Genomic DNA, 16,643 nt, shown 5'->3' on the forward strand with positions numbered 1-16,643 from the left:
TAAACCCCCAAGTACCCTGTACAGGGTTCTACACCTCAAAGATCAACTAAAACCATTTTACTGGGTGTCTACTGAGTGCAGAGCATTGCACTTGGGAGGGTAAACCAGAGTTGGACGGCATGAATCCCTGCCCTCAAGCATCTGAAAAATTTAACAGCGGGGTCAGACGCTAAATACTTAGTGAAGAAGGAAATAGAGAATGACAAGTTGGATATGTGGATGAATAAGTGCTGACTCCCTACATTCAGCAGTGGTTGTGAACGCTTATGTGGAAGTGAGAAGCAGCGTGGCTCAGTGGAAAGAGCACGGGCTTTGGAGTCAGGGCTCATGAGTTCGAATCCCAGCTCTGCCACTTGTCGGCTGTGTGACTGTAGGCAAGTCACTTAACTTCTCTGTGCCTCAGTTCCCTCATCTGTAAAATGGGGATTAAGACTGTGAGCCCCACGTGGGACAACCTGATTCCCCTATGTCTACCCCAGCGCTTAGAACAGTGCTCGGCACATAGTAAGCGCTTAACAAATACCAACATTATTATTATTATTATTAAGTGAGGAGGAGATGTCCAGGGGAGAGAGTCATTTCGATATTTCATATCTCTGCGTCATATATCTCGTCGTCTTTCGAAGGGGGTTCGGAAAACCCTTCTAGTTGATTCCACTTCTATGCCCCACCTGCTGGAACAGAGAGCAGATGCCAATAGTCTGGTGTATGGCAGACAGAAACAGGGACGAGAAACCAGGTGGAAGACCCTGGCACCCACTCCAGCTCTCCTAGTGAAGCTTGGCTTTTCAAGCTCCCCTCTAAAAGCCAAATGGTTGCTCAGAAAGTTGGGTCAGCGGAGTGAAGAGTCCAATGTGCGGCTTCATTTGAAATTTCAGGGTTCAAGGCGTGTGACAGAATTCAGTTAGAAATCTGGGGATGAGAAATAGGCACTGGGCATGAAAGAAGAAGATGGGGAAGTGAAAAACAGGAAAGATTGTTGCCTAAGTGTTGAACACAGGAAATGTAAACTTCTCTCTAAAGTGTCTTGTGGTCCCAGTGTCCTGAAAGGCTAACTCCGGGGCCCCAACCGTCATCAGGCTAAACCGTCCAATCGGCTATCGATATTCAGTCCCAGCCATAGTTCTGCCCCCAGGCATTTCCCAAGAAAATCAAAGTAGCTTCTCCTAGTGGTAATCTTCTTCTTGAGTAACTCGAGCTGCACGTTAACTCCCAGGAATACTTCCCCAGACCGAGGAGTCAAGAAAAAAACAAGACTTCTGAATATCTGTTTTCAAAAGGCTCACATCTGGGTGCCTCTCCTCTTCCTCACGGCTTTGCTGGTATGTTGGTCTGGTTTTGAGTTTTTTTGAAAACAAGGATCTACCGAGTGGGATCTGTCCAGTGACTCAAGGGGCTTGAAGGGGAGAGATGCCAAGCGTGCAATGGTTTTCTTTAACTCATTTGGGTATCCGGATGTGGAGGCCCAAGATAACTCACAGCAAGAGACAGGCCAGAAAATTTAGTACAGGGCAAGAGGGCACGGAGAGAAATGAGCAGTAATGGAACAAGGTTGTGATCAGAGGTGCAGGAAACAGGAGACCCCTGGACCACTGCTTTGCAACTACTAGGTTCTTAATAGTAAATATAATAGTAATTACAGTATTTGCTGGGCACTGGCTATATGCTAAACACCAAAGTAGATACAGTGAAATATAGTGAATGCAATCAGATAATAATAATAATATTGGTATTTGTTAAGCGCTTACTATGTGCAGAGCACTGTTCTAAGCACGGGAAGAGATACAGGGTAATCAGGTCGTCCCACGTGAGGCTCACAGTTAATCTCCATTTTACAGATGAGGTAACTGAGGCACAGAGAAGTTAAGTGACTTGCCCACAGTCACACAGCTGACAAGTGGCAGAGCCGGGAGTCGAACCCATGACCTCTGACTCCGAAGCCCAGGCTCTTTCCACCGAGCCACGCTGCTTCCCTATTATTATTATAATACACTATAATATATAATATATTATAATTACTATAACAATATATTATATTATTATTATTATTGTCAGATCAGACACGGTCCCTAAATCGCATGGGGCTCACAGTCTAAGGGGGAAGAGGAACATGTCTTTCATTTCCATTTGACAGATGAGGAATCTGAGGCTCAGAGACATTAAAATGGAGTTGCCTCAGGTCACACAGCAGGCCTGAGGCAGAGCCAGATGAGAAGTGGGGCCTCCCACCTCCCAGCCCCTTTGACCCCACTGCTTCAGGTCTTGATGCTAGGGGTCAGATGATCCCTGTGAGGTCAGTGACCCCACCTGGCTGACCTGCAGAACTCTCATTCCCTAGGTACTAGCTCGGCAACATGGCTCTGAGCATCCGAGACCTTCTCACCCAAACCCTGGAGGATTTGCTGGAGAACGAATTCAGGAAGTTTAAATGGAAACTCTGTGAAATTCCCCTCTGGGCCTCGCCCAGAGGCCAAGGTGGTGCTGCCAGCATCCCCCGGGGGGTCCTGGAGAAGGCTGACCCGCTGACCACCACCGAGCTCATCCTGAGCTACTGTGGTTCCAGCTCGGCCCTGGACGTGGCGGCAAGAGTCCTGGAGAATATCCAACAGAGGGAGCTGAGCAACAGGCTCCGGGAGAGAGTCCCAGGTAAAGATGGCCGCTTCCGGAGGGGGCTCCTGGGAGGATCCATCGAGCCCCGATCCAGAGGGCCGGATCGCAGAGCTGAAGCCGCAGCATTCCGGGTCCCTGACTGAACCCGGGCTCCGCTCTTGTTTTCTGGCCAAGCATCATCTCGTTTACTGTCTCGCAACCACCCCCCACCTCCCCTTTCCATTTCCTGTGAGGGAGTGGCCGGCCAGAAGCCCAGTTCCTTTCTAGGGGAAGTGGAAGCCATAACGGATGGGCTAGGACTCTCCGAGCAGAGAGTCTTCTTTATAGATCGGGTTCTCATTTTCAAGTGATTTTAGAAGGTTGTCCCTACTCTGGAGCTAATCCCAAAGTAAAGATATGTTAACGTCAGGGTCCTGCCAAGTCTCCAGGGTGAGTTAGGTTAAGCTAACTCAGACCTAAGGCTGAAGAAGAGCTGTTTTACTCAAGGATTCTCTGGCCCTCTCTTGGGCGTTTGACTAGAAGCAGAGCAAGGGTATCAAGAACACAGTGCGTAGAGATTTCAATTTTAAGATATCGGGTCTTCTGTTGAGATCCCAGGCAAGTTAGAGACCGAAAAGCCGAGCCCAGAGCACTCCCCGAAAGAACACCAGGAGCCACTGTTTGGGAAGGAAACCACGGCAGTAACGACAGCGACAGAGACCCCTGTGTTAATAATATTTACGGAGGCATTGATAAGCACTTACTGAGCATCAAGCACTGTACCAAGCATCGGAGTAGACCCAAGATGATCGATCGGGCCCGACGCAATCCCGTCCCACTTGGGGATCACGATCGAAGGGGGGGAGGAGGACGGGTTTCAAAATCCCACTTTACAGATGAAGAAACCGAGGTACAGAGAAGTGATTTGCCCAAGGTCACAGAGCAGGCAAGTGGAGGAGCTGGGAAGAGAATCCAGGTGCCCCGGCTTCCAGGCCCTTACCTGTTCCACTAGACCGCACTGCTTGTCGTTTAACTGCTCGTTCTGCTGCTGACTGCTCTGGTCTCTGGGTCGCTCATCCCAGGCAGGTGTGTTTCTTGGAGGATTTGTGAACGTGCATGTGTTTAGAGGTCTTTCAACACTGCCCATGTGTTTATGTTCATCTCGTTCTATCCTGTCTCCCTGCCCTGCAGTTCTTCCTCCTTCTCTGGGCTTGAGGCCTTCGGCCCAGCTCTCGAGAAGCCCCATCCCTGTCCTATTTTGAGCTCCAGAAAATATGATCCCTCGGACAAGAGAACAAAAGATAAAACACCAAACACAGTCGTAGTCTTCTGTAGACAAATCCTGAGCTACGGCAGCCACCATTTTAGAATCAATCTATCAGTGGCATTTACTAAGTGCTTAACTGCTTGCAGAGACCGTACCAAGCAATTGGGAAAATACAGTACAACAGAGTCGGTAGACACGTTCCCTGCTCCCAAGGAGTTTACTGTCTAGAGAGGGAAAATAAATTGCAAATATCAACCAATGGAATTTTTCAAACTTAGAGCCCAGCACACAGTGCTTGAGAAAATACAGTACAACAGATTTGGTAGACACATTCTTTGCCCACATGGGGTTTACTGTCTGGAGGGGGAGACAGACATTAAAAAAAAAAAAATAAATTACAGATACCTATGTAAGTGCTGTGGGACTGAAGGTGGGGCGCATATCAGGCCCTCTCATTCACCCCATACATCCAATCCGTCACCAGCACCTGCCAGTCTCACCTTTATAATATTGCCAAGATCCGCCCTTTCCTCTCTACCCTAATGGCTATCTTACTGGTACAGGCTCTCATAATATCACGGCTGGATTACTGTGTCAGCCTTCTCTCTGATTTCCCTTCCTCCTCTCTCTCCCCGCTCCAGTCTACTCTTCACTCCGCTGCCTGGCTCATCTTCCTGCAGAAACGCTCTGGGCATGTCACTCCCCTTCTTAAAAACCTCCAGTGGTTGCCTATCGACCTCCGCACGAAACAAAAACTTCTCACTCTAGCTTCAAGGTTCTCAATCCCCTTGCCCCCTCCTACCTCTCCTCCCTTCTCTCTTTCTACTGCCCACCCCGTAGGTTCCGCTCCTCTGTCGTCCACCTCCTCACCATCCCCCGTTCTCGCCTATCCTGCCATCGACCGCTGGCCCGTGTCCTACCGCTGTCCTGGAACGCCCTCCCTCCTCACTTCCACCAAACTAACTCTCTTTCCCTCTTCAAAGCCCTACTGAGAACTCACCTCCTCCAAGAGGCCTTCCCAGACTGAGCTTCCCCTTTTCCCTCTGCTCCCTCTCTGCCCCTTCACCTCCCCTCAGCTAAGCCCCCTTTTCCTCTCCTTTCCCTCTGCTCCTCCCCGCTCCCTCCCCTCAGCACTGTGCTCGTCCGCTCATTTGTATATATTTTAATTACCCTATTTATTTTGTTAATGAGATGTACATCCCCTTGATTCTATTTATTGCTACTGTTTTTGTCTGTCTCCCCCGATTAGACTGTAAGCCCGTCAATGGGCAGGGATTGTCTCTATCTGTTGCCAAATTGTACCTTCCAAGCACTTAATACAGTGCTCTGCACGTAGTAAGCGCTCCATAAATACTATTGAAAAGAAATACTATTGAATCAGGGACTTAAAGGGTACTGGCTCTGCCACTTATAATAATGTTGGTATTTGTTTGTTAAGCGCTTACTATGTGCAGAGCACGGTTCTAAGCACTGGGGTAGATACAGGGTCATCAGGTTGTCCCACGTGAGGCTCACAGTTAATCTTCATTTTACAGATGAGGTAACTGAGGCCCAGAGAAGTTAAGTGACTTGCCCACAGTCACACAGCTGACAGGTGGCAGAGCCGGGATTCAAACCCATGACCTCTGACTCCCAAGCCCGGGCTCTTTCCACTGAGTCATGCTGCTTCTCGTGCTTGCTCTTATCTGCAAGTCACTTCACTTCTCTGTGCCTCAGTTACTTCATCTGTAAAATGGGGACAAAAATTGTGAGCCCCATCCGGGACAGAGACCGTGTCCAACCCAATCTGCTTGTATCCACCCCATTGTTGGTACAGTACACATAATAAGTCTTTAACAAATACCAAGATTACGTATTATTACGTTTCTAAGTGCCTAGATGATGCAGAAGGGAGAGGGAGTAGGGGAAAAGAGGATTTAGTTGGGGAAGGCCTCTTGGAAGAGCTGTGCTTTTAATAAGGCTTAGAAGGTGGGGAGAGTGATGATCTGTCAGCTATGAAGGGGGAGGGAGTTCCAGATCAGTGAAGGGATGTGGGAAAAGGGTCGGCAGCGAGATAGATGAATGTGGGTAATATCCAAGTGCGTAGGTGACACGGAAGGGAGGGGGACTAGTGGAAATGAGGGTCTGGTCCAGGAGGGCCTCTTGGAGATGTGATTTTAGAATTCCGGAAAAGTTTACTTAGCTCACCCAAGCCTCATGTCGGCAGACAGGTCTTCTTCCTGGCAAAACCTTCAACACACGTGTTCTGCTGTGAGGTTTCGGCAAGCTCCTCTGCCTGGCGTCTCTGTGTATTATTATTATGATTATTATTGTTATTATTATTATTGTATTCGTTAAGTCCTTATTATGTGCCAAGCACTGTTCTAAGCATTGGGGTAGATATAAGTCAATAATAATAATGTTGGTATTTGTTAAGCGCTTACTATGTGCAGAGCACTGTGCTAAGCACTGGGGTAGATTTACAGGGTAATCAGGTTGTCCCACGTGAGGCTCACAGTCTTCATCCCCATTTTACAGATGAGGGAACTGAAGCCCCGAGAAGTTAAGTGACTTGCCCACAGTCACACAGCTGACAAGTGGCATATTTGGCATTCGAACCCATGACCTCTGACTCCCAAGCCCGGGCTCTTTCCAGTGAGCCATGCTGCTTCTCTTGATCAGATTGGACACAGTCGCTGTCCCTCTTGGGGCTCACAGTCTAAGAGAGAGGATAAGCATCGGATCTCCATGTTGCAGTTGGGGAAACTGAGGCACAGAGCAGTTAAGTGACTTCCCCAAAGTCACACAGCAAGCAAGAAATCGGCAGAACTGGGATTAGAACTTAGGTCCTCTGACTCCCGGGCCCGTGCTCATTCCACCAGGCCAACCTGCTTCCCGTTTTCCAAAGAAGAGTCTTGCCTTCTATTGAACTGTTTCACTAACTCTGGTCCCAGACCCAATTCCTGATGTTTGGTCTTCTATGACCCACATGGGGCTCACAGTCTAAGTAGGAAGGAGAACACATATTTAATCCCCATTTTACAGATGAAGAAACTGAGGCCCAGAGGAGTTAAGTGACAGCGTTCAAGTGGCAGAGCAGAGATTAGAACTCAGGTTATCTGACTCCCTGGCCCCTGCCCAATTCCACTAGATCACCCAGCTTCCCATCAATACCACTGACTGCATAGAAGAAACATTTAGTTTTCTGACAGGGTTTTTAAAGAGGAGGAATATTGACCTGGCTGCCAAAGAAGCCGGGGACCGTTTGGAGTTTGATTCCCCCGCTCTAGCCCACAAGCTCACCATGGGCAGGGAACGTGTCTACTCTGTTGTATCGTACTCTCCCAAGCCCTCAGTAAAGCGCTCTGCGCCCAGTAAGCGCTCAATAAGTACCACTGATTGCCTGATTGATCCAGTTAAATTCGGTGCCTAGGGTCTGAATGACCCCAGAGTGACTGCATGCCAATGACAGAGTGAGTCTTCTTTCAGAACAAAGATCCTTCCCTTAGGAGATTTACAACCGAGTCGGAACCCGACAGATCAATACGCGGCTGAGAAACCCGGGCCCTGTGTTCTCTGAGAAAAAAGCACCTCCCTAAGTCGTCGCGTGGATGGAAATCGGGTCTGAGGACGCCCATGAGCCCCAGTGAAAGGAGTCGTGTGGGTGAAAGCGATGACTCCTAGTCCGTAGTCATTTTCAATACCGCTCTCATTTCCACCGTGAAGGACCAAGGGTTCTGCCGCAGTCCAGTCTCAGCCCCGTGTCGGAAATGCCGATCCTTCCCGTGCCGACCCCTCCCAGTGGTCGGTGTGGATGGGAAATCGCCCAAGGACCCAGTCGTTTGGGAGAAGCGGTTGCGAACGGCCGGGAGGCCGCGGTGGAAAGAGAAAGCCTGGTCCCGAGGCTGAGCCGGTCCTGCCCTGTCTGCTTTCTAGAGACCCAGTGCTCCCCAGCCAGCCTGATTTCCAGCTTGAGTCTCCAAAAGAGGACAAGCAGAGCGAGTGCCTCTTTCTCAGGTGGCCTTGGGAGGGAGGGAGGAAGGGAGTGGGGTTGCGAGGGGTCGGGGGGGGGTGGGAGACAGAACCAAATAAAGTTGGTATTTGTTAAGCGCTTACTATGTGCCGAGCACTGTTCTAAGCGCTGGGGTAGACATAGGGGAATCAGGTTGTCCCACGTGGGGCTCACAGTCTTAATCCCCATTTTACAGATGAGAGAACTGAGGCCCAGAGAAGTTAAGTGACTTGCCCACAGTCACACAGCCAAGTGGCAGAGCTGGGATTCGAACTCATGAGCCCCGACTCCAAAGCCCGTGCTCTTTCCACTGAGCCACGCTGCTTCTCTACTCAGCCCCAAATCGCTTCCTAGCTGAGGTGGGGGGCGGTGAGGAGGGGGAGTCAGGGTTCTCCATGGGCGGGTCGCCAGGCACGGTGGGGAGGAAGCCATTTCACACAACCCGCTTCCTCCTGCCAGAAGCAGCAGTGGCTCCCGACGCCCGGCAGAGGTCCAGAGGCAAAAAGAGAGCAAGTTGTGAGTAACCATCCTGGAGTCCCCGAGTGGCCCCTGTCAGCTCTCCACCTCCCATCCTCCCCTCCGGGAAACCCGCGTCCCCCTGGCATCAGGATCCGCCACCCCCACCCCGACCCCACCGTGACCCCTGGCAGGGCCCGGCCCAGGCAGCCCCGCACCGGGTCCCACCTCTCCGCCCCCAAGGCCCTACGCTCTCCTCCCCTCACGTCCGCTCCTTCGGAAACGAATCTTGCCTGGAGCCGACCCCAGCGAGGTCCCCTGGGAGCGTGGGGTGGCACTGGGGGAGAACCTGTCCCGCTTGGGTCGTCCCTGCCCCGAGCCAGACTCTCCCATCACACCTCCTCCCGCCCCCGGGAACGCCATCTAGGGAAGATCTCCCAGGAGATGTACCGCTCAGAGATCCGGCACAAGTACGAGCGCGTGAAGGACTACAACTCCCTGCCGGGGGCCTGGCGCTCCCTGGAGCAGCACTACGTGGCCCCGCTGATCATCCGCCGGTGCCGCCCGGCCAGCGAGCGGGAGCCAGAGCTGCTGTCCAAGGGCCCGAGACACCTGGAGCTGCTGCGGCTCTGCGGCGAGGGCGGCTCGGACCGGGTCCACCTGGACCACCTCCTGGATGGCCCCGGGGGCCGCCGGCCCCTCACCGTCGTGCTGCAGGGGGCGGCCGGCATCGGCAAGAGCTACACGGCCCACAAGATCATGCTGGCCTGGGCCTCCCAGCGGCTCTACCACGACCGCTTCGACTGGGTCTTCCTCTTCAACTGCCGCGAGCTGGGGGTCGAGCCGCGCCCGCGCAGCCTGGTGGACCTCGTTCTGTCCGACTGCCCGGCCCTCGGCCCCCACGTGGGCCAGATCTTCTCCTCCCCGCAGAGGCTCCTGTTCCTGCTGGATGGCTTTGACGAGCTGCAGCTGCCCCGCTCTCTGGAGGACGACGAGAGGGGGGCGGAGGAGGAGGGAGAGGAGGAGGAAGGGCAGGAGGAGGAGGCGGCGGCATCGGCTGGATGGCGCCGGGCCGGGGCGGCGGTCCGCCGGCGCCGTCCCGCCGCCGCCACGGTCAGACTTCTGTTGCGGCAGCGGCTGCTCCCGGGCTGCCTGGTGGTGGTGACCACCCGCCCCTCGGCCCTGGAGCAGGTGGAGGGCTGCATCCGGGCCGACGTCCACCTGGAGGTGCTGGGCTTCCTGGAGCCCGAGCGCCAGGCCTTCTTCACCAGGTTCTTCGGCGACGCCAAACGGGGCCGGGAAGCCTACGAGGCCGTGCAGGGCAACGAGGCCTTGTCCACCATGTGCTTCGTGCCCTTGGTGTGCTGGATCGTGTGCACCGTGCTGCACAAGCAGCTGGAAAAGGGGCAGGGCCTGGATGGGCTCCAGACCACCACCCAGGTCTTCCTGCACTTCCTGAGCATCCTGCTGCGGTTCCACCGCCGGCGGGGAGCCAGGGCGCCCGCCGACTCCCTCCTGGAGCAGCTGGGGACCCTGGCGGTCCACGGCCTCATGGCCCGCAAGGTCATCTTTGACCAAGAGGACCTGGAGGCCCACGGGCTGCCCGCCGCCGCCCCGCCCACCATCTTCCTGAGCGCCGTCCTCCGCCAGGGGGTGACGGTGGAGACCGTCTACAGCTTCGGCCACGTGATGCTCCAGGAGGTCTTCGCCGCCATCTTCTGCTTCTTGCCAGGCCGGGGGGCTCGGCCTGAGCTGGGGCTCGCCCACCTCCTGGAGGCGGGCCTGCAGGCGGAGAACGGCCACCTGCTCCAGACCATCCGTTTCCTCTTCGGCCTCAGCCACCCGCAGTGCCAGGCCATGCTGAGGCAGCTCCTGCCCCACCGGGCCGCCCTCACGCCCTCTCCGGAGGGGGCCCTGCTGAGCTGGGTGCAGCGTTCGGCCGAGTCTCCCCGGGCCGAGGATCCTCGCTTCCTGTTGGAGCTCCTGCACTGCCTGTACGAGTGGCACTGCGATGGCCTGGTGGGCCGGGTGGCCAGCGAACTCAACATCCGCTTCCTTCTCTTCCCCCTCAAACGGAGTGACTGTCTGGCCCTGGCCTATTGCTTGGGCTGCTGCGCTTCCGTCAGCTGCCTGCACCTCTACTCCTGCGGCCTGGACCAAGGGGATATCCGCCTGCTGCTGCCTGCCCTCGGCAAGTGTCAGGCCCTGCAGTAAGTCCCGGGGCGGGGGGCAGAGGGACACCCAGCTCTTCTCTCCCTCTCCGAGGCAGGATCCTCTCCCGGGGTCCCGCCCTAGCCCCGCTCATCGGCCCTTCCCTCCGGTCAGGGAAAGGAGAGAGATGGGGACGGGGATGGGAGGGAGAGGGACTCCGTTTTCATCAGCGCTAGAACAGTGCCTGGCACATAGTAAGCGCTTAACAAATACCAACATTATTATTATTATTATATCGGGCACCTGCAGGACAGGTGAAAAGAACCTCCCAGCCCGCCATCCGGTTCCCATTCCCCCTTGGACAGCTTTCCGGAGAAAGGCAGGGAGGGACGAGAGTGAGGGCACGAGATTTCACTTAGGAGAAACGGGCCCCTTCTTGTCGACAGTGAATAATCACGGTATTTGTTAAGCGCTTACTATGTGCCAAGCACTGTTGTAAGCGCTGCGGTAGATACAGGTCAATCGGGTCGGACTCAGTCCTGCCCCCACACGGGGCTCGCAGACTAAGTCGGAGGGAGAAACGTTCCAGTGGAGAAATGGAGCTTGCGTCCCTGGCCCGGGGGACAATTATGGGTCCTAGGAAAAGAGAACTAGGAGATGAAACTGGGACAATTCCACATTCAGTACCGTCTACGGGAAGCCCGACTCCCTGAAATGGGAGTTCCTTTTCGTCCTCCTCTGCTAGTCCTCCCCCCCGTCTCCCAGTCCTGAATTCCAGATTGCAACTCCATTTTTGAGCTCTGGCCAGGGAGGCTTAGCCTTTTCTGTAGAGCAGTGGGTTTCTTTGGGTGAAGGGAGTACTTCCTCTCATGATTCTTTGTCTTCCCCTTCCTCGCCTCTTCCTTCTCCTCCTCCTCCCTCTGTTCCCTCCTGGGCCTTCCAGTCTGGGCCTCAGCGATATCCCCTCCGGCCTCATGCAGGAGATCGGGCGCAGCTTCTCCCCCAAGCAGAGTGTCACCAGCCTTCTCCTGCAAGGTCTTGGTTCCAACCACTCCAACAGCCAGAAGGAAACGGTGTTCAAGGTCTCTGCTCTGTGGGGCTCTGAGCCATGCAGGTGAGTGCCCGTGTAGCCGGGAGAGTGCGTGATAGCCCAGCTTGCATCAACTCTAAATAATCATCATCATAATTATAATAGTGGTACTTGTTAAGCACTTGCTATGTGCCAGGCTCTGTACTAAGCGGCGGGGTGGATACGAGCTAACCGAGTTGGACATAGTCCCTGTCCCAGTTGGGGCTCACAGTCTCAAAGCCCATTTTACAGATGAGGTAACTGGGGCCCGGAGAAGTGAAGTGACTCGCTCAGGGTCACATGGCATGCAAATGGTGGAGCCGAGATTGGAACCCGTGACCTTCTGACTCCCAGGCCCGTGGTCTATCCACTCCGCCATGCGGCTTAAATGGCTCCCCGGAACAGGCTCCCTGGCACAAGCTCTCTTGGCACAGGTTCCCTGGCACGGGCTCCCCAGAACGGGCTCCCTGACCCAGCTGCCTGGACCTGCCTGAGAAATAGGAAACTCCCTCTCTAAGACAACTATTACTGCTGCCGGCTACCCTGGGTGGAGCGGGGAGAGAGATAATGAGCCTCATCCCTTTTTGGGGGGACCTAAAGGAAAGTCACCACCTGAACCTGAAGTACTCACCTCAGTTTCGGGGAGAGGAAAAGCAACGTGGCCTACAGAGACCTGGATTCTAAGCGCCACTCTATCACTTACCTACTAGATGACCTTGGCCAAATCAATTTCCCTGGACCTCAGTTTCCTCATCTATAAACCAGGGATGAAATTCCTGTTCTTCCTCCCCTCTCTCTTAGACCATGAGCCCCGTGTGGGACGGGGACTGTGTCTGAGCTGATCGTATTGTATCTGCCCCGGTGCTTGGCACATAACAAACAGCACGGTCATTAGGAAAAGACCTTGCGTAATGCTTCCTGCAAAGAGGCCAAACATTGGAACGCTCAGTCTAGCTCGCTCTCTCTCTCACAGTGCCTGCATTCGAAGCCTGTTCCCTTGCTGTCTCCAGCCTCGGTGGGCCCTTTACTCCTTGAACAGGACAGCTTAGCCCCATCCAAGACTGCTCTGTCCTTCAGCTGTCCCCTTGTCTCCACAGCCTGAGGGTCAATAACGTGGACAAAGAGACCACTCTGGAGTTCTGCTTCTGGGCCGTCCCCGCCCACCGGCCCCGTGAGGTCACTCTGCAGGGGACTCAACTCTGCGAGTCCAGCTTCCGTCAGATCTGTAGACTGCTCCGCTTCTCCTACAGCAAACTGGAGTCGCTCAGGTGAGTTGGGGGGGCGGTCGGGGTGGGGGGGGGGAAGGGGATGCAGAACCCCGCATCTTGAACGCAGACTGGGGTGATCCCAAGTTGAGTCAGACGGCCCGTCACCTGGATTGTTTCGCCGATGCATCTCGGGGGAAAGGAACATCTTGGGCTTGGACTGTCGGTATTCCCCCGGCCCTCCAAATCCACCCGCGTATCTCGGGACCGGGCAGGGGGGCTAAAGCCACAAGAGGACAAAGGCTGTGGAGCAGAGGAGCTGGTGGCAGAACTTGGACCAGAACCCGCTTCTCCTGACCCCCAGACCCAAGCTCTGACCTGACCTCTTCCTGCAGACTCCTCAGACGCGAAGAGCGCTATGGCCCGAGGTCAATCGAATGGTATTTACTGAACGTTTACTGTGTGAGGAGCACTGTAGGATGGGCTTGGGAGAGTACGATGCAACAGAGTTGTTGGTAGGCTCGAGGAGTTTCCAATCTACAGGAGACAGACATGAAAATATATGGCAGACAGGGGAAATAGTAGAGAATAAGATGTTGACATAAGTGCTGTGGGGCTGGGGTATGTATCAAAGCCTTGGAAGAGCTGGTGTCTTCCTTTGATAAGCTCTTCGTGGGCAGGGATAGTGTCTACCAACTCTCGCATCGTACTCTGGCAAGTGCTCAGTCCAGTGCTCTGCATACAGTAAGCGCTGAATGAATACCCCCTGATCGATCGATTTTTTGGGTTTGTGGTTTCTGCCCTTTTAGGATCTCTGGGAATCTCCTCACCAAGGGCTGTATTCCACACCTCGAATTGCTTGTCAGGGCCAACACGGGTCTGACCCACCTGGACCTGAGTGGGAACAGCCTGGGAGATGAAGCGGTCGTCCTTCTATGTGCCCACCTGGGGGCTGCTGCCGGGCAGCTCCGCAACCTCAGGTACGTGGATCCTGGAGAAGTACCACGACTCTTCGGACCTTGTTTCCCATCTTCGATCGATCAGTGGGATTTACTGGTGCTGTGTGCAGAACACTGCACCAAACACTTGGGATCAGGCCCTCGAGAAGCTTCCCTTCCACTTAACAGGTCCAGATGCAGGGAGAGGAGTGAGCGGGGGCTCAGGAAGGCTCTTGCCCTGGGGAATCTCCCTCCCTTCCGTGTTCCCTTTCGTGTTCCCTCCCTCCCTCCACCCCCGGCTGCTCCGGAAGGCCAACATCTCCTGGCAAATGTTGGAGCTACTCCTCCCAACTCCACCTTTAAACCCACCCCAAGGGCCTCTGGAACAAATGCCAGAACCCAGAACGAAGCCTCCCCAAAAGGCCGAAAGGGCCCAAACCTGGGATGTCCTGGATTCCAAAGCACCATCCTCTCGCCGACGTTCAGAACCCAGGCTTCGTGGGAAGTTGGGAAGCCGGTGACTCGATGTCTCCGCCAGCAGGGTGGGGGTTGGAGGGTCCTCTCCATCTGCCGGCCCCGGGCCCGGGCCACTTCTCTGGCTCCTCTCCTAGTCTGGTGGAGAACGGGCTCACACAAGAGTGTGTCCCTGCCTTATCGTCCCTGCTGCCCAAACTGCCAGCCCTGACCTGCCTCAAGCTTGGCTTCAACTCTCTGGGCGACCCAGGCCTCCTAATTCTGGCACCAGCCCTGAGCGATCCGACCTGCGGCCTGCTCAAACTGGAGTGAGTATGCAGGCCGGCCGGGGTGGGGGAGTCCCCCACCCTCGAGGGCCCTGTGGGGGAGGGCAGACTAGGGCAGGGCTGGGCGGGATCCCCCACCCCGCCCACAATCTCTCAACCCTCCGCTTCCTCCAGCCTGGAAGCCAACGGCCTTACAGATGCCTGCATGCCCACCCTGGCTCAGGCCCTGGCTCAGAATCAGACCCTGGAGGCGTTGATCCTCAATGGCAACAAGCTGAGCAATCTTAGCATCCCCCACCTGGACGTCATCTGGAGGGAGGCCACCCACCTCTGCCGGCTTGAGTGAGTCAGGGGCCGGGGAGAGGGGAGGCCCATCAGGTGGGACTCTCCTTCTCACTCACCTTAATTAGGAGCGAGTGGGTAAGAGGGATGACTGAGCCAACCAGAAGGGGAGGCCAGGAACTCTCCTCGTCTCTCACAGGCTCCTGTTTAACCAGCTTCCCTCAACTACTAGGAGCCGCTACTCCATGTAAGTGCAATCACCCCCCCACCCCCCACCCCCCATGCTCTCCTTCAGGTGCCCGGAGCTGGAGCATTTGGAGTTTGATTTCCCCTCTGATCGAGAGTCAGAAATTTGCTCCGCCTACCTTTCCCTCCTTCAGGGCTCAGGCAGAGCCCAGGGATGATGTCATTACGACAACCCCCCTCTATAGGGAGACCCGTGGGCACGGGACCCGCCCACGCCTCACCCAGAGGAGCTCCCGTCCCGTGCCCATGCCAAATGATGGGCACCGAGCCGTGCGGGTGAGACTCTTGCCCGTAATCCTCCCACAGGTATTTTAATCCTTGGGGCAAGAAGCCCTGGGAGCCAGACGTGGTCGGCGAGGCTACAGGCGGAGAAGCCCCAGAAGACGAGACCGCTAAGTGATGGGTGCTGGGACGCCGCCCGGGCCAGGTTGGTCCCTTCCACGCAGCAGAGGGCTGTGTGACCAAGGGCCGGGTCCTGGCTCTGTGACCCATCTGTTGTCGAACAGCTGGTCGGCCCCTTGCTCCACGCTGCCTCCATTTCCTCAAGGGAGGCTGGGCTCCAGTTAGTGGAATGTGGAGAGGGAGGGAGGGAGGACGGGCCTACTACCTTCCCCAAGAACGCTGGGCTCTGGAAAAGCACAGGGCCGCCGCACCCAGGCCATCACAACCGCAGAAGGTACAGAAAGGGAGAAGGGTTGATTTGTGCCTGCGATCGGCCCGTGGGGTCGAGCACTGACTGCCTTCCCCTCCCCCCGCCCATATCTAACTCCAGGAGTCATCACCATCAACTTTATTTAGAAAAAATAAAAGGCAAAGGGAAGGATGGGGGAGAGCTGGCTACACATTCCACTTTAATACATAAAAAAAATAGACGCATTTTGCTTCTTTTTGTCGGAGCCTCGGAGAGAAGGGAAGGGATGGGGAGGGCACGGCCATGGGAGAGGGGAAGGAGGCCTCTCGTCTCAGCCCTTTCTCCGTGGCCTAATACTAGCCTCAGCCAATACTGGAAGCAAGAGGGAGGAAGGGAGGAGGGAGGGACCGCACGGCCCCCACCCCCCACCGAGGGCCTCCGGTCCTCTCTCCTCCACCCTGGCCCCGCCATCTCCTCCTCGACTCCCGGTCGGATTTCCGAAAGCAGATGGGCAAGATTGGGAGGGAAAAAGAGGGAGGGAGAGAATTACATCCTTCCCCTCTCTTTCCCCCCACCAGATGCTGCTAGGATTACAGCCCCCCCCCTCCCCACCACCCCCCACCCATGATGTGCAGGTGGGATGTGTGTGTGTGTGTGTGTATGAGTGTGTGTGTGTATGCGCATGCGTGCGTGCGTGTCCCCTCCTTCTCCCTCTGCCCCCCATGTGGGCCTGGGCCCGGGTCCCTGAGAAGGGGTCAGAGAGCGAAGAGGACAACAGGGGATGCAGGCCTGGTCCCCCTTTTCCCGCCCCCATATGCCAGGCTGGGGGGAGGGGAAGGGATGGAGGAGGGAGTTGGGGGTGCCGGATTCCCACAGATCTTCCCTCCTCTGAGCTGGTTGAGAGAGAGCAGATAGTGGCAGGAAGGGCTTGGCCCTATCCCAGGGGAAATTAACAAGGTTGGCTAATGGCTGCTAGGGAGAGGTGAGAAAAGGGCGGGGGGGGGGGGGGGGGGGGGGAGGAGTCACCTCCCTCACTGCCCCACCTCAGCTTTTCCAGTGTATCACAAGAGCTTCGCCC

At 55.5% G+C, this 16,643-nt stretch overlaps 1 protein-coding gene across 1 annotated transcript; it reads left to right on the forward strand.

Moving 5' to 3' along the window:
- Positions 1–1,180: 1,180 nt before the first annotated feature.
- LOC114812924 (NACHT, LRR and PYD domains-containing protein 3-like) lies at positions 1,181–15,810 on the forward strand. Its single transcript, XM_039912453.1, has 12 exons — positions 1,181–1,322; positions 2,339–2,646; positions 7,772–7,852; positions 8,307–8,363; positions 8,731–10,513; positions 11,398–11,568; positions 12,621–12,791; positions 13,538–13,708; positions 14,278–14,448; positions 14,581–14,748; positions 14,888–14,935; positions 15,241–15,810. The coding sequence occupies exons 2-12, from the start codon at positions 2,355–2,357 to the stop codon at positions 15,332–15,334; spliced, it is 3,207 nt and encodes a 1,068-aa protein (XP_039768387.1). The 5' UTR covers positions 1,181–1,322; positions 2,339–2,354; the 3' UTR covers positions 15,335–15,810.
- The last annotated feature ends 833 nt before the right edge of the window (positions 15,811–16,643 follow it).

This window comes from Ornithorhynchus anatinus, chromosome 6 (genome assembly GCF_004115215.2).
Source record: "Ornithorhynchus anatinus isolate Pmale09 chromosome 6, mOrnAna1.pri.v4, whole genome shotgun sequence".
Lineage (NCBI taxonomy): Eukaryota > Metazoa > Chordata > Mammalia > Monotremata > Ornithorhynchidae > Ornithorhynchus > Ornithorhynchus anatinus.

Excerpts from the sequence above, each read along its gene's own strand:
- LOC114812924 (XM_039912453.1), top strand. The coding sequence starts at position 2,355 with ATGGCTCTGAGCATCCGAGACCTTCTCACCCAAACCCTGGAGGATTTG. Across the intron at positions 10,514-11,397 it reads GGCAAGTGTCAGGCCCTGCA|TCTGGGCCTCAGCGATATCC; the intron begins GTAAGTCCCGGG and ends TGGGCCTTCCAG. Across the intron at positions 14,936-15,240 it reads ACTAGGAGCCGCTACTCCAT|GTATTTTAATCCTTGGGGCA; the intron begins GTAAGTGCAATC and ends ATCCTCCCACAG.